Source organism: Babesia microti, chromosome III, assembly GCF_000691945.2.
Source record: "Babesia microti strain RI chromosome III, complete genome".
Classification (NCBI taxonomy): Eukaryota; Apicomplexa; class Aconoidasida; order Piroplasmida; family Babesiidae; genus Babesia; species Babesia microti.
Genome location: NC_027207.2, coordinates 901540 through 926433, shown reverse-complemented (window position 1 = coordinate 926433; position 24894 = coordinate 901540). Strand labels below are relative to the sequence as shown.

The 24894-nt window shown below is 34.1% G+C and overlaps 20 protein-coding genes across 20 annotated transcripts; 8 read left to right on the top strand and 12 right to left on the bottom strand.

Moving 5' to 3' along the window:
- On the top strand, positions 318–495 carry BMR1_03g02616 (hypothetical protein; the record flags this gene model as incomplete). The annotated part of the gene is made up of 2 exons (XM_021482077.1): positions 318–356; positions 421–495. The coding sequence occupies 2 exons, from the start codon at positions 318–320 to the stop codon at positions 493–495; spliced, it is 114 nt and encodes a 37-aa protein (XP_021338637.1).
- Positions 496–545: 50 nt separating this feature from the next.
- Positions 546–1561, top strand: BMR1_03g02615 (syntaxin 16; the record flags this gene model as incomplete). Its single annotated transcript, XM_012793680.1, has 3 exons — positions 546–1173; positions 1194–1282; positions 1334–1561. 3 exons carry the CDS (start codon positions 546–548, stop codon positions 1559–1561), a joined length of 945 nt encoding a protein of 314 aa, XP_012649134.1.
- A 42-nt stretch (positions 1562–1603) lies between these two features.
- On the bottom strand, positions 1604–2191 carry BMR1_03g02610 (U4/U6.U5 tri-snRNP component SNU23; the record flags this gene model as incomplete). Its single annotated transcript, XM_012793679.1, has 1 exon — positions 1604–2191. The coding sequence occupies one exon, from the start codon at positions 2189–2191 to the stop codon at positions 1604–1606; it is 588 nt and encodes a 195-aa protein (XP_012649133.1).
- BMR1_03g02605 (Phosphatidylinositol 4-kinase stt4) lies at positions 2550–5197 on the top strand (the record flags this gene model as incomplete). Its single annotated transcript, XM_012793678.2, has 2 exons — positions 2550–4192; positions 4213–5197. The coding sequence occupies 2 exons, from the start codon at positions 2550–2552 to the stop codon at positions 5195–5197; spliced, it is 2628 nt and encodes an 875-aa protein (XP_012649132.2).
- Positions 5502–7530, bottom strand: BMR1_03g02600 (arginyl-tRNA synthetase; the record flags this gene model as incomplete). Its single annotated transcript, XM_021482076.1, has 7 exons — positions 5502–6160; positions 6184–6278; positions 6300–6373; positions 6583–7214; positions 7235–7363; positions 7384–7504; positions 7525–7530. The coding sequence occupies 7 exons, from the start codon at positions 7528–7530 to the stop codon at positions 5502–5504; spliced, it is 1716 nt and encodes a 571-aa protein (XP_021338636.1).
- On the top strand, positions 7618–7856 carry BMR1_03g02595 (hypothetical protein; the record flags this gene model as incomplete). Its single annotated transcript, XM_012793676.1, has 2 exons — positions 7618–7803; positions 7824–7856. The coding sequence occupies 2 exons, from the start codon at positions 7618–7620 to the stop codon at positions 7854–7856; spliced, it is 219 nt and encodes a 72-aa protein (XP_012649130.1).
- A 142-nt stretch (positions 7857–7998) lies between these two features.
- BMR1_03g02590 (secreted ookinete protein, putative (PSOP17)) lies at positions 7999–9255 on the bottom strand (the record flags this gene model as incomplete). The annotated part of the gene is made up of 9 exons (XM_021482074.1): positions 7999–8179; positions 8200–8260; positions 8283–8313; positions 8335–8441; positions 8523–8552; positions 8574–8612; positions 8633–8732; positions 8753–8809; positions 8830–9255. The coding sequence occupies 9 exons, from the start codon at positions 9253–9255 to the stop codon at positions 7999–8001; spliced, it is 1032 nt and encodes a 343-aa protein (XP_021338635.1).
- Positions 9256–9366: 111 nt separating this feature from the next.
- On the bottom strand, positions 9367–9764 carry BMR1_03g02585 (hypothetical protein; the record flags this gene model as incomplete). The annotated part of the gene is made up of 2 exons (XM_012793674.1): positions 9367–9519; positions 9603–9764. 2 exons carry the CDS (start codon positions 9762–9764, stop codon positions 9367–9369), a joined length of 315 nt encoding a protein of 104 aa, XP_012649128.1.
- An 83-nt stretch (positions 9765–9847) lies between these two features.
- Positions 9848–10003, bottom strand: BMR1_03g02581 (hypothetical protein; the record flags this gene model as incomplete). Its single annotated transcript, XM_021482073.1, has 1 exon — positions 9848–10003. One exon carries the CDS (start codon positions 10001–10003, stop codon positions 9848–9850), a length of 156 nt encoding a protein of 51 aa, XP_021338634.1.
- Positions 10004–10167: 164 nt separating this feature from the next.
- Positions 10168–11564, top strand: BMR1_03g02580 (exonuclease 1; the record flags this gene model as incomplete). Its single annotated transcript, XM_012793673.2, has 3 exons — positions 10168–10239; positions 10260–10464; positions 10486–11564. The coding sequence occupies 3 exons, from the start codon at positions 10168–10170 to the stop codon at positions 11562–11564; spliced, it is 1356 nt and encodes a 451-aa protein (XP_012649127.2).
- Positions 11565–11632: 68 nt separating this feature from the next.
- On the bottom strand, positions 11633–12982 carry BMR1_03g02577 (CRMP2; the record flags this gene model as incomplete). The annotated part of the gene is made up of 1 exon (XM_021482072.1): positions 11633–12982. The coding sequence occupies one exon, from the start codon at positions 12980–12982 to the stop codon at positions 11633–11635; it is 1350 nt and encodes a 449-aa protein (XP_021338633.1).
- A 90-nt stretch (positions 12983–13072) lies between these two features.
- On the top strand, positions 13073–13272 carry BMR1_03g02576 (hypothetical protein; the record flags this gene model as incomplete). Its single annotated transcript, XM_021482071.1, has 2 exons — positions 13073–13109; positions 13130–13272. 2 exons carry the CDS (start codon positions 13073–13075, stop codon positions 13270–13272), a joined length of 180 nt encoding a protein of 59 aa, XP_021338632.1.
- Positions 13409–14122, bottom strand: BMR1_03g02575 (RWD domain-containing protein, putative; the record flags this gene model as incomplete). Its single annotated transcript, XM_012793671.1, has 2 exons — positions 13409–13636; positions 13688–14122. 2 exons carry the CDS (start codon positions 14120–14122, stop codon positions 13409–13411), a joined length of 663 nt encoding a protein of 220 aa, XP_012649125.1.
- A 63-nt stretch (positions 14123–14185) lies between these two features.
- Positions 14186–15385, top strand: BMR1_03g02570 (SF-assemblin/beta giardin; the record flags this gene model as incomplete). The annotated part of the gene is given in 4 exon segments (XM_012793670.1): positions 14186–14782; positions 14803–15006; positions 15026–15133; positions 15155–15385. 4 exon segments carry the CDS (start codon positions 14186–14188, stop codon positions 15383–15385), a joined length of 1140 nt encoding a protein of 379 aa, XP_012649124.1.
- BMR1_03g02565 (WD domain G-beta repeat) lies at positions 15988–17182 on the top strand (the record flags this gene model as incomplete). The annotated part of the gene is made up of 6 exons (XM_021482070.1): positions 15988–16021; positions 16042–16158; positions 16180–16317; positions 16403–16547; positions 16647–16760; positions 16783–17182. The coding sequence occupies 6 exons, from the start codon at positions 15988–15990 to the stop codon at positions 17180–17182; spliced, it is 948 nt and encodes a 315-aa protein (XP_021338631.1).
- Positions 17183–17265: 83 nt separating this feature from the next.
- BMR1_03g02560 (hypothetical protein) lies at positions 17266–18036 on the bottom strand (the record flags this gene model as incomplete). Its single annotated transcript, XM_021482068.1, has 4 exons — positions 17266–17418; positions 17444–17476; positions 17497–17738; positions 17826–18036. 4 exons carry the CDS (start codon positions 18034–18036, stop codon positions 17266–17268), a joined length of 639 nt encoding a protein of 212 aa, XP_021338630.1.
- Positions 18706–20018, bottom strand: BMR1_03g02552 (conserved Plasmodium protein, unknown function; the record flags this gene model as incomplete). The annotated part of the gene is made up of 3 exons (XM_021482067.1): positions 18706–18782; positions 18803–19612; positions 19634–20018. The coding sequence occupies 3 exons, from the start codon at positions 20016–20018 to the stop codon at positions 18706–18708; spliced, it is 1272 nt and encodes a 423-aa protein (XP_021338629.1).
- BMR1_03g02551 (conserved Plasmodium protein, unknown function) lies at positions 20558–21929 on the bottom strand (the record flags this gene model as incomplete). Its single annotated transcript, XM_021482066.1, has 7 exons — positions 20558–20606; positions 20628–20747; positions 20769–20859; positions 20910–21077; positions 21099–21152; positions 21176–21670; positions 21692–21929. 7 exons carry the CDS (start codon positions 21927–21929, stop codon positions 20558–20560), a joined length of 1215 nt encoding a protein of 404 aa, XP_021338628.1.
- BMR1_03g02550 (hypothetical protein) lies at positions 22357–22809 on the bottom strand (the record flags this gene model as incomplete). The annotated part of the gene is made up of 1 exon (XM_012793666.1): positions 22357–22809. One exon carries the CDS (start codon positions 22807–22809, stop codon positions 22357–22359), a length of 453 nt encoding a protein of 150 aa, XP_012649120.1.
- A 262-nt stretch (positions 22810–23071) lies between these two features.
- BMR1_03g02545 (Methyltransferase-like protein 13) lies at positions 23072–23807 on the bottom strand (the record flags this gene model as incomplete). Its single annotated transcript, XM_021482065.1, has 5 exons — positions 23072–23240; positions 23330–23391; positions 23413–23488; positions 23509–23626; positions 23648–23807. 5 exons carry the CDS (start codon positions 23805–23807, stop codon positions 23072–23074), a joined length of 585 nt encoding a protein of 194 aa, XP_021338627.1.
- Positions 23808–24894: the final 1087 nt, after the last annotated feature.

Sequence of the window (24894 nt, the reverse complement as noted above, 5' to 3'; positions counted from 1 at the left end):
CAATTTAAAATATAGAATATATTGATTTAAATATTATAATATGGATCAGAATTGTTAATATATCAATTAAAAAATAATTTAATCGTTCGATAATAATAGTAGTTTGGTGAAATTTGTGTTAAATATAGATATTCTTGAAATTAATCAACAGATAAAAATCAATTGTTACCATTAGAATCTCATAAATTAAAATTGTCATTGTATAGGTTGAACATTGTTTGAATGAATGATCGATATCATTATAAATGAATATAATCATATGACTTTGAATAAAGAACATCTAAGAAGTTCAAAATAAATGATTTGACGATCATCTAATGGATAATTTAATGTGTATCTTAGTGGAAATATCAAAGGTGTGTTGATTAATTAAAATCTTAAAATCTAATTGTAAAAATTGAGTTTTCATCTAATATACAGATCAATATTGATTCATTGGATAGTATAACATGCAAAGTATTGATATCTAGAATTTTGGGAACATTTTTGATGTAGCGTGAAATATTTTACAACCACCCACAAATTCTCTATGTGTACCACACTTTATGTTGGATCCGCCTATGGCTTGCATTGTGGAAAATCCAATTTTACAGTCGTCAAATGATCAAACTGTATCAAATACTCAGTTTACTAATTTAACAGGACGTTTTATACAAATAAGGTCATCTTCAACAAACAACGATGTTATTGTAAATGTAACCCTTCCACCTTTATGGTTGGATGCTTTGGAAGAAAGCGGTAGACTAATAAATCAATTATCTGATCTAATTGGAAAGCTAGAAATGGCCCATCAAAAACGGTTGCTTGATGTGTTTGGAACTGATCCAAAATTGGGTGCATCTGTTGAGTGTATAACTAAACAAATAGTCACAACATTTAAACGATGCCAACAATCACTAAAAGATGTGTGTCCATTATTTGCAAAGCCAGGTGCATCAGAATTAATATTTTGTGACAATGCTAGAAAAACATATAATCGTGGTGTAGAAAAGTTATCGGAGCAATTTAAAAGCTTACAAAAGAATTATATCTCAAAAATAAGCAGGAAATCTGCTATTGAAAGCGTTATTGATGTTGAAAATAAGAAAATATCTTCGTCTTTCTCAGGAGACATGCTAGATTTTGATATAAATGATTTGGAAAATGCAACGTCATCCATTAATGATATTAAAGGTATTTAACAAAAAATTCAGTTCGCAACTATGGATTGGCTGAAATAATAACATCACTACAAGATATCAAAGACATTACCCTCCAAATCGCATCAATGACGATTGTTCAGGTAAGAATTTGCCTAGTACCTTGCCTTTTAACTCCCAAAATTAATTTCTAGGGTACAATGCTTGACAGAATTGACTATAATATAATGGTATCGGCGGAGCAAACGGAATTAGCGGCTAATGCATTAAAAAAAAGTGTTGATAATGATTCATTCGCCCTAATCATCATCAGAAATCTATTGTTTTTTATCACCACCCTTACAATACTACTAGTTATCAAATTCATACGAAAGACCGACACAGTGCTTAGTGACACGAATATGAATGTAAAATATAATTAATTTTTGCGATAAATCAAATTTGAATTTTAAGTCAAAGCAGCGCTATTGCTTCTTGAAACTAGTAGGGAAGCCCATGGCAGCCATCGCTAAAGTTTGTTCATCAGGAGGATCATCTTCAACATTAGCATTGCCATTAGCCGAAGCCTCTTTCCCCCTACTCTTTCTCCTTTTGCGATCTTTATCCTGCTGTTGCAATTCTTCCAGGCCTTGTGAATTGAGTTTATTGCGTTCCCTATCAGCTTTCAAATTTTTTAACTTCTCAGAAACGCGGTCAACTGTAACACGTTCTACCCTCATTGACATACCAAGCATACGATTGTGTTTTTTTCCATTCAAATGATCCAAATATAATTGTGAATCCTTCAATAGACAATCGCAAAGTTTGCAATAAAATCCGCCCTGCTGCCATTTAGGAGTGATTGGTGATATGAGCTTAGATACGCCAACTTGGCTCTCCAAATCCACAGACTTTTCCCTCTGTTTCAAAGTTTCTTTGACTTTAGGAACGTGCAGAATTTGAGGTTCCACCTTACCAATAGCATTGAGAGTTGATGACAATTCAGCTTCATCCCCCTCCTTAGGTCCATACTTGGACCTATCCCATACACGGCGGCCCAGGGCATCCTTCATCCACTGTTGTTGGGGGGAGGGGGTACAAATTAATATTACCCCAAAATTTTCTAATCTATTTCAAATACCATGACAACACACAACCATTTGCTTCAATAAGTCAATTTGCCGTAATCAGCACGTTTGTAAGATTATTTTACACAAATTTCCGTGAAGTATAAATGTTCATATCTAAATAAATCGTTAAAACATCACTTAAACATTGAAATTCTGAAACTATGTGGGTTTTTAGTTAATAAAATTGTGCTTCATTCTGATTTATTCGTTTGAATATTTATTGAGATTGGATTAAACCTATAAGTTACAAGTATATAGTTATGATTGATTCATTATTTATCGGTTGATTAGAAAAAAATTTATGATTTTACTAGTGATTGACAGATTAACTATTAAAATGGGCCACTATAGACGCAAAAATGCAATGTCTTACTTCAGAAACAGTAAATCTCCCTTGCTAGAAATACAGGATAAAAAAGTAAGATGGTGTATTTATCTGTTCGGAGCAAACAGCGGACTGACTTCCTATGATTTTAAGGAAATTGATATTCAAACAGTATACCATGCAATACTAAAAATGAATTCATCAGTTTACGAATTTGAAAGACACGGATTTTCTGTGCCTCCAAATTCTTACTCATTGGACGATATCATTTTCAAAATGAACGCTTTCAAATCATTCGCAGAGTTTAACTACCAATACGATTCACTTGTAAATCTTATAATATTGGCAGTTGCAAAGATTTTAGAACTCTTGGAAACAAAGGATTTCAATCAACATTCAAGTGTCCAATATTACGCTGTGGCCATATACGAAGCTATCACCAGTTTGAAGTTTATCAGTCACCTACTAACAGTATCAACCGTATTATCCCAACTATTCCAGCCATTTTGGCTCAATTTTCTCGAACAATCCACTGATGGTACCAAAAAGATGAATTCTTTATCATCTAATATCTTCGACCTGCTTACAATCACGCCGCAATTCCCACAAAAGTATTACAGCAAATTTGAGGATATTTATTACAGCTTCGCTACCTATAGAAAGCATCCATTTTGCCCGATGAAGCAAATTTCGGATGTTATAACGGGGGAATGTGCTAGAGTTAGTATTTGGAGGTTATTGATATTACTAATTTTCTCCAGTAGCGACATCTTCATTTTGGTGCTTAACTTATTGGAATCTCTCGATATTGAACGGGAAAATATCAAAATGGAATTAGATAAAGTGGATAAGTTTGTTGTCTATTTGAAAAACCGTGAAGGATTGCTGGCAGTGAATCAGATAATATTGTACTCCCAACGAGACAATTTACACGGCACGAAATTCATAACGGTATCCATTGATTCCATACTTGAGAGATTTATCAAAGCCTCTCTAATTTTAAACAAGAAACTTTCATCACACATGAAAAATGTTAAACATAATTTTACACTTTCTGAAATGAATGAATACCAAAGTACCACACCAGCTCTCCTCACACAATACAAGTCACTATTGGTTCAAACATCAAATTTGCTAAATAACTTCAATAACAAACTGCCACTCGTTCCTGTGTATATTTCACACTTTAAGAGATCATTGACATTTTACAAGAGATATCCATCGGATAAGTCAATAGCTAAACATTTAAAATGGGATTTTATGTTAGCTAGGAGATTTTATCTATTGTTGTACAGGTACTCATCTAGTGAATCTAAAGTTATCTGTCAACATGAAATTTATCAACTTACCAGACTAATTAAGCTTGAAAGGGTACAATATACTCAGAACGCAGCCATTACACTAAGCGTCTTTAGCAGCGCATCTGTGAATTTATTAGAACGCACAATAATGGCATTGTTCATAGCAATTTGTAAGCCCAAATTGATCAAATTCTTGCAGCCTCAACTAGAAGCTTGTTTGCCATATGATATAGGGGGAAGGATCAGCGGGTTGCTGTTGACCATTGACACTTCTATGGAGTCTAATATAGTATTTTCCGAAAAACTGGTAAAGCTAAGGTAAATTCGATTTCAAATAGTGGTGTGATAAAGACAATTGAACATGATAAACGAATTGAGTACTTGGAACAATCTCTTCGAACTATATTCGAAACCGCCGAAACTCAATCGATCCCCTCGATTTCGAGTATTGAAATAATGCAATCCGCTGAACGTACGCCGTTTATGATAAAATATCAAATTCAAAATAGGCAGGTCGGGTATATATACAAGTATAACGATAATTTATCACATGATTTATTGACTATGCAGTTTATCGAGGCTTGCCAAGAAATCTTTAGGTTGAAGGGGTTGAAGCTTTACCTATGCCCTTACTATGTTCGACCGATTATTTGTTCAGACGGTGTGAGAGGTGGGATTATTGGTGCTATTAATGGCGTCAAAAGTAGACAACAAATAATAAATTCCAACATTTCCCTAGAGGAGTATTACAGACGAACTTTTACTGGAAATCCTAGTTACCAAGAAGCAGTTTCAAATTTCATACACTCACTTGCCGCCTATTCTTTAGTGTGTTACATATTCGATGTCAAGGATAGGAACAATGGTAATCTGCTTATCACTGATCAGGGGCATATTATTCACATTGATTTTGGTTTTATTTTGGGCAAATTTCCTGGTGTAGATCTTAAATTTGAATTGGCTCCTTTCAAACTAGACAGAGATATGATTCAATTACTTGGAAACGATATAGAATCAAGCGGCATCAACAAACTGACAAAATTTCTGATACAAGGATACCTTGCGTTGAGGGAATATCATGGGTACCTGATTGAATTGTTGAGTTTACACAAGGGTGGTGGGATTGAGTGTGTTAGTGAAAAATCAATTGATAAGTTTAAGAGGAGACTGGGTGTGGGCCTCAGTGTAATGCAGTGTAGGAATGCTATGAAAAAGTGCGTCATGCAGGCCTACGGTAGTAAAACAACGGTTATGTACGATTGGATGCAGTCGCTACAAAATAAATCTAGACAACGGCAGAACAAACCCGTACGGCAAACCTGAAAAAGATATTTATCTAGTTTAATGTATAATTTAATGGAAATCTAAGAACCCCACAAATTAAGGCTAAGCCAAACTCCTCAAAGTTTAAAAATAAAGCCATTTTACGCGTAATACATTGTAAATTAATTGTATTTACTTCTTTATGATAATCTTAACAATCCATAAAAATACAATGCCGATATACACATTACGAGTGATTGTATATAGGACTTTAAATAAATACAAGTTACTATACGCACAGATGTACAAGAAAGTGCAAATAAATTGAAAAATGTCAAATAAGTATATATTAAATCCTTTTATATTACAATTTCTCCAAGGGAGTGATACCCAACATATACAGGCACATGTCGAGAATCGATTTGGTCGCTTTGCATAACAGCAAACGACTAACCTCTTCATCCCCACCCACAACCTTACATTCGTTGTAAAAGGAGGTGAAAATCTCAGTCAAGTTATAGGTGTAATCGGCAATTCTAGAAATTAGAAGGTCTTGTGTGGTAAAGGAGATAACATCAGGGAAATATAACAGGTGTTTGCCCAAAGTCAATTCCTTGGGGTGAACCAAGTTGATTTTGTCACAATCGTTCATAAAATCTACTTCCAAAGTTGATTTTTTGAAAATTGAACAGATTCTCGCATATCCATATAAAATATATATAGCAGTATTCCCCTTAGGGTTCAACATTTTGTCGTATGAGAACTTATAGTTAGTGTTGTAATTTTGTTTCAAATCAAAGTAACGGATTGAAGCGCAGCCAAGTACTTTAGATGCATATTTAATGTAAGCATCATCGTGTGCACCTCGCATTTTGAGTTCAGTTTTAGATCTCTCAATTGCTTCATCGATTAGACTCATCAACCTCACAGGCTCGCCGCTTCTAGACTTGAACTTCTTCCCATCCTCATTTTGGATTAACCCAAATCCCACATGATCCAATACAATATCATCCGTCGCCCATCCTGAAATCAAATTTGAATGTCACCTGCAATACGAGCAGCCTCGAACAATAAATCAAAATGGCTTCTTTGTCCAGAATCAGTAACATAAATTAATCGCTTGCATCCAAGCGTGATGATGCTAAATGATGTTGCAATTTACCGATGTCTAATACATGCCATATCTGTGGAGTCATAACCATATCCACCGTCAGACTTACGCAATATCAAAGGAGTCTGTATATAACGTGTAATATAAATAACAATAAAATATTCAGTACTTATAATCGCTAGTTGATTAATCATTCATATGTCCAACTGTTGATTGTGAATTGCATGTGTTAATATAAAATTGAGCAATGATAATTGGTATTATTGCAAAAAGATAAATTATTTAAAGTATGAGGAATGTGTAAATGTTTATACAATATATCATTTATTTTTACCTTATCAATATTGGTGAATACGCACATGGCTCCACTGCTTTCCTTACAAATGCCTTTGGCAGTCAGTTCATCAATGACACCAGGAATCATATCAACGTAATAAGATTCACCATAATCCTCCAGAGTTATATCTAATATATCGTACAACTTTTTGATCTCCGCCTTGGAAATCTCACAAATAATTTCCCAGGCCTTAACTGAAACCTTTTCTCTTTCTTGCAATTTTACCACGTTGGCCCTGGCGCATTTTTTAAAATCTTCATCCGTATCCATCAGTTGTCTAGCCTTTTTGTAGAAAGATGTTAAATCGCTAATGGCTGGGAAATTTTCGATATAATTGGGATGTTCTCTCTTGAGATATTCAATATACATTCCAAAATTTGTGCCCCAATCTCCAATGTGATTTATGCGCAAAACATTGTAGCCTAGGAATTCAAACACTCTGCAAATAGACTCGCCCAGAATTGTGGACCTTAGATGGCCTACGTGCATATCTTTGGCAATGTTAGGCGAGGAAAAATCCACCAATATCTTGTATGTGTCATTTTTCCATTCAATTTTAACGCCATTTCTTATCAAAGTCTTCAGTTCTTCAGATACCCATTTGGATGACAATTTCATGGTAACAAACCCTAGATTGTTAGCATCTAACCTTTAGCAGGAATTACTTCCTCAAACATGTCCCTTGATAGATGTTTAGACACCAACTCGGTAACCTGTGATACAGATTCAAGCTTTAACTCATCTTTACACTGTTTGAAAATGTCCATAGCTCCATTCCCTACGTTATTACTGTGTTACATTGATAATCTCCGAACGAAGGATTTGCTTTTGAAATGTTTGGTGAATGTTCATATGCTATAGTTGGGAAGGCTTTGGCAATAGCCTTGGAGAATACTTCTTTGATATGATTTTGTAAGATCTACATCAATAAAATGGTACCTTCATTTTTAATGGTTTGTATTGGCAATACCTATTTCCCTGGCATAGGGGGAATCCTCCCCACTTCTATTATAACAGGCCAAGCTTTACATCATGAGCAAAAACACTCTTATTGAGCGTACTTTAAGCATTGCTGCGAATGTTAAAGTGTGTATAAGCCAAGCATATGATTCACTTCAACATATACCCATGAATTCTTCCATTTCCATCAAAAATTCCTACGAATTACCTTCTAATGTACATAATCAGGCATTAGATAGGGTTATCCGCTCTTTTAGTGTATGAACCTAAATATTTAGGAAAATAATGAAACGAGAAATGTAATCGATTGACACATCGCAATTGTACAAATCTATCGCTGATGAATTGGAATATACACAATGTACAATATTATACAATTAGATACTATTCAGTATATAACAATAGTTACTGGATATGTCCTTTACAATAGTTGTTAATCGCTGTGATTGAAAATCAGATTGGCAAATTTCTACAGCATAAGGCGATACCGCGTTCAGGCTCAGGATATGCCGAAATCATGATAAGATTCATGGTCAAACCTAACCTCTTAGCCACATGATACCCCCCAGTATACAACTCCAACTTATTGCAAAGGTGGTAATTTGAAGGACATGATTTTTCTCCCTCTTCCTTGCTAAATAACTGATTGTGTACCTGCAATTGGTGCATCCCAGATACACGTATGAAGGCTCAACACCGCCCATAAAGATTGATGCTAAATAACCTTAATTAGTTACCCTCTGCTTGTATAGAATTCTGCCCTATTGCCTAAGTTATACGCTTTGTTACTGCAGTGTATATTTTGAATTCGTCCAGCAAAAGTGGTAAATCGCAGGAAGCGGCATACGGAGCGCTACCAATAAATAGTGATAGCCCATTATAGCGTATATTCAAATCTATGTTACTTGTTTCAATATACTCTTCATGTGTCTGCTGTTACAGCAAGTACATGAAGAATATATTAGACGATTACATACGCTCGAAAGATTCAGAAGAATCCAGAATTCCTAAATTTACAGTTATGTTACCATTAACGTATAGTCTAGTGTTATTCGCTTGCTTGACTACTAAGTGGACACTTGCTTACGTGCTATGTGGTACCATACACTTGGAGACAATTTGAAATTGCTTGTGAATTCTTTCGTATTATTGGCATCAATTGATATTGCAACTTTTATTTGTCCACTCTACATGTTTAATAAGTTACCCTTGGATTAATCAAAATAGCAGGAGCAGCTTCCACTGCATTTTCCATCATATAACCCTAAGTCATAATTGCGCCACCTTGTGTATCACTGGGCAAAATTGGTTTAATTTTTTACTAGCAGCTAGGGACTTGAGATCGTGGAGTAAATAAATGTAAAAAGTGTAGCTGAAATCGTTAGAGTTGAGGGCTTCAAAGTGGGTAGTGTATATGTAGCTTTGTCTGAAAAGGGCGGATGAGCCGGATCCAGCAAATCCGGGAGCTGGGAACAACGATCCAGTTGGATGGTTACCAAATCCGCTGGAATCCACCGGATTAAGTTCATCAAAAGTCAGATGCAGTGCTAAATTTGGAATTAGTGGCGGGCCCAGTATTAATTTGCGATTGTCTGCGATACATATCCCAGAATCAACCACAATAGAGCACTTGTCTAGGTCTACACATGTTACGCATGTTACAAAACTCAATAGGTATATTAGATATCCCAAATAACATTTGGAATTCATAATAAAAACCGGCCACTCATCAATACTAAACATAGCACTCGCACATGCACTATAATCACTTACTATTTGCTAACTAATGGATACATATTTTACGCCGGGGTACAAACAACGTCAGTTTTTTAAATTTTCATTTTCAAATATAAAAATTTTCCTTGAATATGGGCCCTTTGTATGTTGCAAAGGGGATTTTATGTACGACCATACCACACTCTTCAGATTATTCAATTCTTTGAGTGAAGCTGTAATTCCAGCAATAAACAATTCCTCTGATACTTTTTTGTCAATTCCTTTTATGCTGTATATTATGAAAATTGTGGTTTGTAGAAACAAATCTTAGTAGACCTAACCGAGCACCCAGATTTCATTAGCACAGTTCTATCGTTTTTTCTTTCCCCCCTTTGACACCTAAGTTTCAACATTTCATTAATAGAATCGACGACTTCCTTCCTATTAACATACATACCTTTTAATTTATGTGATAGACTCCCAAAATAACGCAATATATTCATGGCAAGCATAAAATCAGTATCAACATTCTCATACACAACTAATCATATAATAAATTTTGTCGGATATCAGTAACCATTCTATTTCAGAAAAAATATTTAACAATATACACAGTTGAAGCGGAATGATCTGTACAGTGATAGAGGAGATTTCGTTGAAATGACACTACTAGATGATTTATTGATGCTAAGGCTATTCTCAACCTTATCTTATCATTAGGGCACATACAATTTGCACGCATAGAATGGTTATGTACTTAAATAAATCATTGTCAATTAAATAACAGTGATACACACAAAACGAATAGATAGGTAAAATATAGTCAAATTACTAGTATAATCTATTTCTAATGGAAAATTTTAAATGTGTAAATTGCACGTACATGAATGAAGAAGTGATGTGGTGATGTCGTGTCATGTAGATTTGTGTTGTGTGGTGTGTGGATTAATTGTGGAGATGGGTATAAACAAGTTGCTCGTAAGCACAGCTTAATTTAGCCGTTTCTAAAACCTTTGTCCAAAAGAGTTCACATTAAAGGCTACTCCTCATGTGTCGCTGCAATTGATGCAATGTGTTGGATTCACCGCGCGCTCGTAGCATCTGCCTCCAAACATTTGATTGGTGAAGACTCTATCGCATATCTCAAGTTCATTTTATCCATGCTCAATCTCTTAATTTTACATGGCATAACTCCAATTATGGGTTGGTATTAAGTTAACCTAGTATTCGACGGCAAGGAATTGCCAGCCAAGGAACAAGAAAATAATAAACGTAGGGAACGAAGGCAACAAGCCAAAGAGGAGGCACTCAGAATGTATAAATCTGGCAAGTATGATAAGGGTGAGTTTTATCGTAAGTGTATACAAGCGATTACTGTGACTGATGAGATAATTGACAGAGTAATTGCTACATGTAAACACTTAAATGTGCAAGTGATAATCGCACCTTTTGAGGCGGATCCTCAACTCGCTTATTTATGCCGCACTGGTGTTGCCAATATTGCTGTATCGGAAGATTCCGATCTGCTGGTGTATGGGTGTCCTAGGGTCTTATACAAGCTGGGGAAGGATGGATATGCTGAGGAGGTGAACATAGTCACGATTTGTCACCTGCCAAGGCAAATCTCGCCTAGTTATCCCAGAGGTCCTAAACCCTCAGGCAACATAGCTATGCTAAAGGACTTTACCCCTGAAATGTTTGCTACAATGTGCATTCTTTCTGGATCTGACTACGATAACAACGCCCACATCCATGGTATGGGCATTGTTATGGCATATAAAATTGTCTCTAAGTACAAGAGTATCGATGCTATCATGGAATTTCTAGAAACAGACTCTAACTGGAAAGACAAGCTACCACAGCACTTATCTATTGAACAATTGACAGCTAAATATCGCACAGCATTATGTATTTTTATGCACCACTGGGTTTATGACCCAGAACAAAAACTAATATGTAATATTTCCGAGAGCAGGCAAATAGACACACAATTTACCAGCAGTGAGATGCAAAATATAGGAGACAGTGACCAAGGATCTGACGTGATTCAAGTAGCTACAGGTGTAATCAACTCCAAAAACAAATGCCCAAGGAATCTAACGCTTAGAGATGATGAAAAACAAATCATTGATTCAGCTATGGGTGACCCCACTAAAGACAATTCCAATGCTAAGAGTAGCAAAGATAAGGGTAAAGAGGGTGAGAACGGTGATAAGGGGCCATCAAGAAAGAGGATTGGTATAAAAAATCTATTTAAGAGTGTGGAAAGTCACAAAGTCAAGAAGAACAAAACTAACAAATAGAGTGGATAATAATTGTACATAAAGTATTACTAAAAAACACAATTAAAAAATATCATACGATTTGTGCCCTAGTATTTTAACATTGAGTTCATATTCCAAGGCTTTACCGGTGTAGACAGTAAGGATCTATTCCGTTTGGGTGTGCTGTCAAACAAGCCAACGTTGTCAAAATCAAATGGCGAGCTTACATACTTTGTGCTGTCGTGGTTGAAATATCCTGTAGATTTACCTATCCTATTTGGGGTGCGATCGAACAAATCGCTTCCAATTTTATGCCTCTTAGTCCATTTGTTGCTACTGTCAATTTGAGTGTCGTTGGATTTGAGAATTTCTGATCTTTCCGACCTTTCATGTTTACTGGGACTGGCACTGAATAGACGGGTATCAGAATGAGGGCGTTTTATGCTATCGCTGCCGGGGGTGTTTGGATTATATTTGAAATTGTCAAACTCTGTGTCAATTTTATTACTATTCCAACTACCATTGATGCCATGCTCATTGTATTGACTGTTAAATATGCCATCGCCATAGTGATTGGTTGGCGATTTGTATTGATAATGAGATGATAAGGCCTTTCTTTTGTAAATAGGCGAGGAATACTCAAGTGAATTCTGTAAATAGTGCGAATCATATGTTGGAAAGGATGGAACTGTTACATTATTGTACATGGGAATTTTGGTAATTTTTGACATTTTGGCATCATAAGCGGGTATGTAATTTATGCAATCACTACCACTAGTTCTATCACCATAATAACCACTTTTGTAACCAAACCCACTTTTGCAACCATGCTGTGAGGGCTTGTAATCGTATTGCGTGGGCTTGTAATCGTATTGCGTGGGCTTAGAATCATAACTAGTGGATTTGTAATTATTGTAACTACATTTATAACCAAAATCACTAGTTCTCAAATCACGTGTCTGCTTATAGTCACAAATTGGTGATTTATATTCACATCCATGATTATTTTCATAGCTTGAACCATAATTTGGCCCATATATACTGCCATGATTTGAATTATAATGAGGCCTATGATTAAATTGCTTTGCTGGGGATAAGAACGAATAATCTTGTCCATTTAAATAGCTAGTGTCATTGCCATAGCTGGATAACTTGTTGGCGCCACTATTCCAAGTGCAATCACTGTTAAAACCAGGTCGGCATTTGTATGTGTGTGAACTTCCAAAATTTCCAGACAACTTGTCAGTGTTATAAATTCGCGAATTATCAAATGTGTTATCAACGTTTAGTGAGTTAGGAGTGTCGTGTGTAAGAGATTTTGACAATTGTCTCTGGCGATACTGACTAAATGTGAGTAATGGACTGTGTGTTTTTGTTCCGTTAGTGTACAAACCACTTTTGTCGCAATTAAATAAATCCTTTGTCTCGCCATTATCCACAGGACTGTACCACTCCATAATGTGTAGTAACAGCACTACACAACACTATTCCTTGATGACCTGCAGTATATGACACTTAATTGTCATTACTTGTAATAAACTACTGTTATGTATAATAAGAAATACCACAATTCCTTTATTGGAGGTAATTTCGCTTTGATATAGCAACCAAAAAATACGAAATCAGAATTAAACGGATTGGTTCACTTCTTTTAGAGTCATATGTGCCTGTAGACAGCTCTGATGGCATTCCGTTGGGACAAATCCCTAACGATATCAAGTATTTGACGCCTCGCGGTATTCTGTGATGTTTAAAATTTTAATTTGTATTTATTTACATTTATCACCCAACCATACATGGCTCTCGTGTACATCGTCACTTGTGACTAGTGCCACATCTAGTGACTATATTTAATTATGTTAGAATTAATTTTTATGCGATAATTAATTACTTAGTGTAGGAGTCTCTTCAAAATCTGAAATTTGTGGAGATTCTGCATACAAATGCTCAGAATATTTCTCGTTAGTGAATTGTTCATTTGTCAACTGTTCAAATATTTGTCTTCCAGTTAATTTATCCGATATTTTCTTCGGTGGTAAATCTCCACGTTCAATTAATACCTCTATGAATTTGTTAGTCCACTCCTTAAATTCGTCATATGTAATTAATTTCTATATGAAACTATCACGATTATTTACACTTTAATTTATATGTTAACTTACATTTGATGGCACTTCATGATCACTGGTGACTTCATTTTCACAAATGTAATCGGTTTGGCCTATACGTTCGTAATTGTCTGCATTATCATTTGCTAGTATGGCTTGGGTAGTGATATATTCCTTGATATCCTCTACTGTGGAATATATGCAAGGATAACCCGCGTTGGCCATCATTGAATTCTGAGCTATACCGATCAAATTATTAATAAAATCGTCATTGGGTGATTTGTTGGAGTCCTGCGAGTGTGTATTGAGGTGAAAAGACAATAGTGGTTGCGATTGCGGGTAGTCACTGGGAAGATCAAATGACACAGTAAAACAAAGGTTACACATTGAAATTTTAATAGATACTGTATCATTTTGTATGGCGTATTCGTCTGGATTGAACAAGGCACCCAACGCCTCAATCTCCAACTCCTTCTCGCTAATGGGCATCTCTCATATCTCTATATGGGGGATGCTATAATCATGACTGAGAGAATTAGTGATTGATTAATAATGAATGAGAAAAAAATTGCAACGACGAATGCGTTGAAATGTATAGGAAATAAATTAGAGTTGCCACTGAAACTAGCAGATCATACACATTCATTTGATGACAATCTGCAATCGCCTTTATCTCCAACCGATATGTCAAAAACTCTAGACACTGCCACAACATTCAACAATGGAAGTATACTAAATAATTCTTTAAGTGATGTGTTGGATAGGCAACTGCTCAAGTGCAGTTCCATGGCTAGCACCTGCGGATCTCCTGTAACTTCCGCAAAATTTCCTCCTGATCATATAGACAACATGGATGATTTTGATAATCTTTATTCTTCATTCTACGGTTGTACTATAAAGTCTTATAATGGGCCTAAAACAGTCAATGACACTACTAACGTTGAGGGTAAGATAGGGAAGGTGTCAAAGCTTGTAAAATTGAGTGAGAGGATAAGCGGTTTCGAGCGCCAAATTCAACTACAGGCAAAACGTAAAATATTGGCAGAGGAGACAAAAATTAAGTACCTAGATCAAACAATCGCAAGACTTGTACAATCAGTGGATGATGAGACCAATCGTCGCTTGGAGACAGTTAAAGCATTACACTCCGTAGGCAATTGTTCAATTAGATATTTGAGACTCAGATCAAAGTGGTGGAGAAAAAAATGGATTCCTTGTTATCCTCGAAATTCAGCCATCTGCAGCAAGTTCTCAACACTATAAACGATAAAATGGATAGTTTGGAATTACAAATTGAAAATGAAAAGTCAACTATGAGCAAAAATATCAAGGAAAAGGGTAGTCTCATTGCTGAAGGTGTCTCTAGTTTGCAGGTTATAGAAACTAATTTAGACAATTGTAGAAGAAGAACGGATCAAAAGATCCCAAAGAGAAACTAAAATATTGCAAATTGCCATATCTGCCGAAACAAAGATTGAAAAATTGTTGGAAACTGAAAGGGTATTAAATTTAGTCATGTAGCACTGCGTCGAGAACAAGTTGGAGGAGTTGAAGGGCAAGTTTGAGACGTGGAAGGCAAATAGGGAGAAGGAGGCCAGTGAATTTCAAATTTTGATGCTGAAAGAGTTGTCTAATATTAAAAATGGATTAGTTTTGGAGTGCCAGGCTAGGGAAAGTGCGGATGATGACATTGTACAGGCATTGCATAGTTACGCCAAGATCTTTGCCAATTTTGAAAAGGACGCGCCATAATTGGCGATGTATTTCATCTATTGCATCATATATCGCTGGTATTGTAATGTTTATACCACAATTTTTTAGTTTTAATCTTGAATTTTGTGTAGTATATTATCATTAAATTGTCCACAACTATTGAATGCTATTGGTAATTAAATTCAAAATCACACATATTCAATTAGTTCATGCATTGTACGTATTAATAAATTAAATATAAAATATATTTAATTTATTAATACGTAACGATATAGCACTATATTAGAATTAATTTAGGTTAACTCGCATAAATAAGGGTCATTTCCACATACTTATTGTCTATAATGAGAATTTATGACAAATAATTGATGAATATATGTAAAAGACGTTCATTTTCATATATTATTGCAATGTAATGCTTAAAATGTTAATCAATAATTTCGACTTTAGCAAGCACAATGTATATAAAAATAACAAGTTGTTTGTCTATTTATTTACGTGTTCAATTGCAAATGTTTATATTATACGAACATAAAAATAATTTTCCAATCATCGGTAATACTACTCGCTGAAGAACGCTAGGCATAACACTAGGATGTATTATGTCTAGTGTCGTGCTGCATAATGATCAGTGCCAATAAATGGAATTGGTGGGCACACTAACAGGGCATAAAGGTACATTTAACTTCAAACAGGTTGTATAAATAATGTGGTATTCGACTCACATGGAGTCTATTGCATGACTTGTGGAAATGATCGCACTATTCGTCTATGGAATCCGCAAAAATTGCTGCCAATCAAAATGTATTCTGGTAATTTAACGGCTTATACAGGACCGCACAATCATGAAGTAAATTGTGTAGCAATATCATCCAATAATTCAAAGTTTGTATCCGGGGGTGCTGAATCTAACGTTTTCATTTGGGATGTAATTGATGGCAGTGTTGTTAACAAGTTTATGGGCCACACGGGTAATTTTTTATCATTTATATATGTATTATTCAGTGAAATAATTAAATATTTCAATTGCAAATTCATTTAAAACGGTTAATCTAGGCAAAATTACAACTGTCACATACTGTGCCAGTGACAACATAATTGCAACAGGATCACTAGATACCCAAGTAAAGATTTGGGATAATAGATCATACAATAAAAAGCCTATCCAGAATTTTATTGATGCTAAGGATTCAATTTCGACGTATGTGGAATTACTATGTTTTGTCAATGTGTCAATTCAGTTACGGCATGTTAACAATATCAATATAAATACTAATTCATCTACCAATGAATAACATAGTCTTGAAACATCTTCTTATGAGATAATAACTGGGTCAATTGATGGCAGAGTCAGGATATACGATCTTAGAAAGGGGCTTCTAATCACTGATGATTTTATTAAACCTGTGACTAGGTATATAACAATTAATACATAGCATTTCATTATCGAGGGACAGAGATTATTTGATAGTATCGTTACTAGGAGGCAATGTTCACTTTGTAGAAAAACGCACTGGTGATACATTAAAATCTTATAGTGGTCACTTGCACAAAGAATTTAGACTAAATTCGGTACTTGATGGTGAATGTAAAATTATTGTGTCTGGGTCAGAAGATGGAAGAATTTGCTATTGGCCCTTAGAAGGGGGCGATATGATGTATCAGAGGGCTCATAAGGGCCCAGTTATGTGCATAAAATTCTCAATGCGTGAATTTATAAAAGATGGTGTTTTACAAACAGACCTGGATTTGCAAGCAAGGGAATCTCTAAAAACCGGCAAGCAATTGATGTTATCAGTTGGTAGCGATGGTTCCTTGAAGGCATGGCATATTTGATTTATCTAATATTTAACAAAATTAATAATTGTATATATACATAGCTATAAATAATCCGCATGATAATGCTATGAAAAATTGCACTAAAAAAACATGGATAAGGGATATCTCGAGCCCATATCCGCACTGTTAGAGTCAAAACACTCATCATGAGTGTTAAGGGCATGATCCAATGGTCTAATTAATAAACAATCTCTTATTGCCACAACGATATTTGTGATATCTTCATTCGCATCCTAAATTATCTAGTTGTAACTTTACCGTGAAGATGTCAAAAAATCCAGAATCGTAATTCTGAGTGAAAAAGCACTTACTTCAAACCAATCGATCGGTACTATCTTTCCAGACTCAAAGTCTAATGACAATTTTTCATTTGTGAAGTAGGGATTTTTTTTGAAGTGAAAGATGACTTCAGTATCTTTAGGGCAGGTTATATTTGATATGAAATATAGCATTGGTTCATCGCACGGATTTATTAGGGAGGATATTGATTTGCAGTTTCTTAGGGCATTTAACCAGAATCCAGGCCAACCAGGAGTACCAGTGTCGTAATTGCCTATATTAGCAAGTTTGGTATAGAAATTATTTTCTTCATGACAATAATTTTTAAATAATCAATCAACTGGTCAATATTGCCAACTACCTTTAATAGACGATTGGCACAATTCCAGATCATCAATTTCCGAGGCAAAAATGCAGTAGTTTTTTTCATCTCCAAGTATTTCTCCCCGTTTAATCTGAATCTTTTCCAATTCATTGTTATACTCCTCCCTGAGATTGTTAATTTTTACATCAAACAAATTAATGGCATTCTCTATTTCCAAATCCAATTCACGCAATATAATTTCACCCATTGTCTAGATATTTAGGCATAGTGTTGTGTGAATTTTTTACATTTTTGATGTTTTTATGGATTCATTTATCAAACAATATTGACGCTAGGGTGTAGTTGATATTGTGTGTGGCATTATTTGGTATACACACTGGCCATATACACATGGATATTTTCTTATATTATATACGATTGATTTCTAGATTCTGATAAAGTGTATATTTTATTCACAGAATCATAGCTTCTACTTTACACATCTCATATTTTGTAATTATTTACTAATTTGCTGATACACTTGATATTTACATTCCATGATATTCATGTGACGATTATGTGTTTTTTGATTTAGTCATATATAATTTTATATTATTTGAGTTAATTTCTTTTATCATTAATTACAATTATTCCTCATCACTTTATTGTACAGCATATTCCATACATATAATTATAATTACATATATAGTTATAATTAACATAAAATTGTCGCTTTTACTTTATTGTTGTTTAATGTAATTTTATAATTAAATCTATATTTCTACTATAAACTATATTATATACACTACACCTACATAACACTGTATATGATATGATATGATATTACGATTATAAAAATACTATAGTTAGTAGTATATGCGATATTATACAAATGGAATAAAAATATATGTTTAGATATGTATTTTTATATAAAATATTAGAGAGATACCTCTAAATTGTTACAGGTATCATAGTCCTCAGTGAAGACCATCATTTCACCTTTGGGAGCAGTAACTAAGTGACAAATTACTTACTCGCTGCTATAACCAATTTACTCTGTGGATACGTTTTTACGCAGCAAAAAATTGGAGTATTTGAGGCCTCTACAAGTTTCATAGGCATTCCGATTATGGAAAGGATTTGCATCGTGCAAATGTCGTGTACCTGAATCGTACCATTTAACATTGGAAAGAAAATTTTGCCACTGTCGCTGCAGCTCCTAAAAGTGATCGTACCACGTTCCAACAAATTATCCTCAAGCCCATACAGTGAATCCGAGCAATACAAATCTAGCAACTCAACATCTCGACTTTTGTACTCTTCAAACTTGGTAACTCTGGTGACAATTCTGCCGTGATTAATCTGTACATTTTCCTTATCCACCAATGGCAAGCTAACTGCTGGAAAGTTGTGGCTGTTCCAAGAATGAATTCCCTTGTTTAAACTTTGTATCTTTGGCAATTTTGCTGATATTGGCGGGTTTAGCATTAAATGACGCATTGCTTTGCCGTGTAAATTCATTGATAATATATAGTTTCCATTGAAAGTAAATTCGCAGTGACACAAGAGCTTGTCTACATCTTGGTAAGACATTAATACTTGATTGGATGGTACATCTAACACGCGGATAAATCCGTCATATGAAGCAGTGCAGTAAATGTCAGGGAAGTCACGATTGTTTAGGTCGACATAATTGTACTTTTGGGGGCAATAAGTTGCAGCAGTTGGATCCCTAAAAGCAATCGATGAAACGGAAGATTTGTGGTTGGAAATAATTTTCACTGGAAAATTACTGTTTCTCAGCATCCTAATATCCCACACCTTAACGAGGCCATCGCTTCCTCCTGATTTATAATTGCATTTACCTGTATAAATCAAATAATTCATTCCCGGTGGTGTTGATACAGCCAGTGTATATCCATCGTGTAAATTCTTCAATTCATAACACCGTTTAACGTTTTGAAGCGAATTTATCAAAAGTTTCGAGTTGTAAGTTATTGAGTAGATAAACTTGTTAGAGTCTTCCAAGCACGAGTTTGATATACCGCGTTGTGATATTTTAGCCCTTAAAGTAGTCGTACATTTACTCAAATTCATATATCTTAATTCGCCGCGGTTATTGGTGGAAATACAATTATCTTCTACTACGTGTAAGCTTGTGGGAGTCCCCTTTAGTGGGAATTTTTCGGTAATATCCACAGGGAAGTAGAGGAGTGGTTTATAGCTAAGAACAGGTTCACTCGAGTCCATTATATAATTTAGCTGTAAATAAACTATATGAATATTAATAAAATATGTGTATACATGTTCTATGTGTGGTACATTTTTTATGAAATTGAAGAATCCCTGATCATAGTTAGGTCATTTGCATATTTTGCATTTAAAGTGCCTAGTTATATGCATCTGTAAATATTAATTTGTCGATTATTTTATACATACTTAAATAATAAATTGGTAGAGGTATTTGCGATAAGTAGGCACTTATAAGTATTACACGAGTGCATGATATGTACATACATCTCCCCCATCCATTATTTTGTATTACTCATCTTGTACGCATATTTCGCGCATTTTTTAATTGATGGAATTAATTATTTACATTAGATAAGCTATTTCGCTATTGCCCATTTGGTCTGTAGTTTAAAATTGTTTATAATTGTAAATAATATAATTAGAATCCTTATACACACTAGTACCAGTAATCACCTACACCAAATTAAATATATAATATTATATCTATAAAAGTACCATCAATTACGTATATATAAATTTACTAATATATAATATTGCTATTCTAATCTCACAAATTTAGTCTCAGGATACCTTTCAGTAATAGTCCTTGGTAATTTGCTTCGTTACCTGGCAAGCAACTTTACGTAGGCCCATTCAGTTCCAGTTGTATCTATCTTAATACACCTAAATTCTTGAAATGACTTCCTAACAAATTCATGGTTTACATAGCCCAAATCAACAAGACACCTGGATTATTTTGTTTCATACCATGAAATTTGAGTAATAACTGGCACACTCAATTTATCTATCTTATCAATCAATGGTGCGATTATTGTTGTAATTACTTTGTCAATCGTATCTATGTCAGTTTGTTCGAAATGTAATTAGCGATTTTGAAACAAATATTACCTCGAGTGAGTGAATCCCTGTCCATTCTACGCAATGACTCCATTATTTGAGCTACAGACTTGCCATCAGAAACTGTTTCATTCACTTTCATTTCAATATATACAAAGCACTTTAAAAAGTAATCGGCATTCAACACTTTAAGTTTTGATAAACCCCATAGGCAGTTACCTGAATCATAATTTGTATTACTTAATTCACGAACACCGACTTCTGGTAACATGGATAACACTTTAAAAGATAAATCTATTTGAATCTTATGTAATTACCAGTAATTAATGGGGTTGTATGGTTTAGTTTGGCCAGTGCGTGTATTGCATTTGCGATATTCTCCGGTTTTAGATTTTGGATGCTAAATTTCATGTGTTCCAACAGATTATCTATGGCACTCCTGTCAAAAATTAAAAATTTTGCCAGAGCATTCAGCACAAGCGTCGAATGATGCGCTTCCAAGTTTCCTAAAGGTAAATTTTGTATGTGTTTCAAAATTTGTGTAAAAAGTTGCATATGTTGCACATTGGCTCTGGAAAAGGAATTTAATAAGTGGGCAGAATTTCTAGCAGATAGTTGATTAATCATATCATTTTTTAACAGCAAATCGCCAGTTATCTTAAATAACATGTCAAACGGAGGGGGGGGGAGGAGTGAATAGGCATGACAAATCGTGGTAGCATCTATTGTATTGGATTCATGAATTCTGTATGCATAAATTTCCGATATTTTCTGGTAAAAACCTTTATCAAAATAATTAGCCCTTGATAATGCTAGATGATATATTTACTTACAACTAATGATGCTAGTTAGTGTTGATATGTTCATAATCATGGCTCTTTTCCCGGTAAATCTAGCAATTTCCCGGTTAACATCTGGATATTTGAGCTTAGCATTGAGTTCAGATATTAATTTCATGTCATCCATTGTGATACTGACGTTTGACATCAACTTGAGTAATTCATCAGCTCTGGGTTTAACTCCACTGGAAATCATATTGAATTTTTGAAACAAATTCCTAATATTATTCATCTAGTGATATATTTTTTTATTTTAATAAAATTCCTAAGTTTAATTGCTGTTTTGCGATAAAATGTTCAATGATTAAAGGTTGTTGCCATGATTTTGGAATATTCTATTATTAAAATGTAAAGTTATTAATTTGTGATATTTATAATTGATCAAAAGTGTAATTATATTTCAAAATTTACGATAAACGAATAAACCAAAACAGATTGCGGATATCCCAATATAATTACAGTACTACATGAAAAATATATTTACTAATCTGCTACCATATATCATTTTTATGTGGTTAAATATTTACACATTTCATAATTATTACACAAATTACTTACTTTTCACATGTAATTACACATATATTAATCACTTGTTACTATTTCTAGACTAAATTTATGTTATAAGTCATCCATTTAACAATTATTTAAAATACTGTGAATTACCTACCCTTCTGGTAGTAATTGCAATTATTGTGTTTTGTACAGGCAAATTTTTGTTTTGTCTCCTTTACTAGTACATTTGGAGGTGGTTGTTGTACATACACTGGCTGTGGTGGATCATTCCTAACTATTACATTCGGCGGTTGTTGGTGGATTACCAAAGGGGGTCTAGCCTCATTACGAACTATCACAGTTTGCGGGGGTTGCATTATTACCCTCGGTGCAGTTTGCCTGTTTCTAACGATGATTGTGTTTGATCTATGCTGTGGCACTGTTTCAAACACTGAATTGCTTTCCGTTTCCAAACATTCCATGCAATCATAACTATTCTCTAAACAATTGGGGCAAGTTTGTATGTTTACCTTTACCTTTTTTGGCAGTTCTACTTCCAACCAGTTTGCCACATTGTCTTCTTGACATTTGCAAATCCTAACCTGCCTGTTGCAAGACATGGCAATTTTACAATATTTAAGTGACACTTAGAATAAGTGCCGCCCACAACACATTAGGTACAGTTCCAAGTTCACAATTGCATCAATCTTGATCGTTTCAACTTGTACAGTTGGTTTTATTATATCATGATTTATTCCATTTTATACGGTACTAGTCACCAGGGTGTTTCTTTATAAATTGTGGTAAATTGATTTTGATACATAATCTACACAAGGCAATTGGATTGTATGTGAGCATGCGTATATAATTAAGAACTGAAGCCTACGATTTATCATCCTTTTTGCATATATACAGATTGTAACGGTTATTCGCCTCTTTATCATTGGCAGAGGTTAAAATTGTGTGCTGTATTTTCCAATCCAAATTGTCTAAATATGACATCCGTATGCCAATGAGGCCAAATGATACGATGATATATGATCCCCCTGGTCTAAGTTATCACCATTTAAATAGTTATAATCAGAAAATCAATATATAACAATTAATTTTTCGATAAGTTGTGAAATCAAGATAACATACCTTAACGATTCATAAACATTAGAAAGTAGCTTATTTACACCAACATCCGGATCCTTCGAACACTGTATCACAATATTCATTACAAGAATGCTATCAAATAATGCTTTGTCAAAAATGTAATCAAAATCCTTGTCAAATGACATATGTAAAACATTTAACCTGAGTGACAATTGATGTACTTCTGATATTTGACATCTAAAAATTCATTTCTGGTGTTCATTTTAGTAATAGCTACGTTGCTACAATCAATATTCAAACTCGAAAGGTTGTATGACTGCTTTAGATGATTTGCAAGGTCTAAGTTGGGAAATCAATTACTGCTAGTGCCACAACCAATGTGTAAAACATTAGATCCCTCACGTAAGGATAGTTTAGCTTGGGTGAATACTTCAGGCCAGCTTAGGTACCATTCATAAGACTGGCCACTGATAGTATAACGTTCATCCCAATACTCAACACTGCCATACATGGTGCCCATCACCTATTGTTAGAGATTTTGCATATATTATACACAAACAAGTAGCTATTTAATACGATTAATTAGTATTTAAAATGAATGATGAATCTTTTTTAACAATTTAAAAATTATAAATTTTTAAATTGTTAAAAAAGGTAATATCATGTCTAATCATTTTTACCGTGGTAATTGCATTTTTAACCAAAAAAATGCAACTAAACAACCATATATGAATCATTTACACTATTCATTTATCGTATTCTGAACGATCTCTTAGATTATGTGTATATCTTATATATATTATTACTGTGTTTTGGTAATGACATTCTACATAAAATATGTATTTTATTAGGTTATATTACAAACTGATTCAAAACTTTTCATAATATAGATTATCATCATACCGTAATACCAATAAATGAGTATTTTAGTCGTTAAATTATATGCACTATGTAATGAATGTTTCTGGGCACTTATTTATAATTCTAAATACTAATAAAAGTAAACTAATGAAGCAATTACTCACTTAGGAAAATATTAATTTCCTTTAGTTGTATGTATAATGTATATATCCAACATATTTGTCAGTGGGATGTGTGTTGTATTAATAAAATATTTTTATTACATTATAATATGCGATTAGTTATGAGTGGTTGTTACTTGTATTATATATGTTTAAAATAGAGTTTGTAGAAATAGTTACAATGAATTATTAGGTAATCCAATTCGTCTATAACTATATACAGATAATAAAGTGTTTAAACACATTTATGCAATTGTAAGAATGACAATTATTCCATAAGGCAAATGACAATCATTATTAAATATCTTTTGCCTAAATATGAGACAGGTTAATAATTCTCACCCTAGCCACAACGTATAGGTCGCAAGGATGATAATTATTGTTCAAACTGATGTGTGCGATTCTATCACTGTAGGTTGAGGTGGTATGGTATATAATTAGACATCTTATCTCAAAGACAAAAGCCTATTGAAATAAATTATACAATTTAACAATTGTAATGTCGGCACATAGAATTGCTGTATTTTATTCTGCACATATAGATACGGATATAAATTGATCCAAGCATGGGTAAATACTCATCGT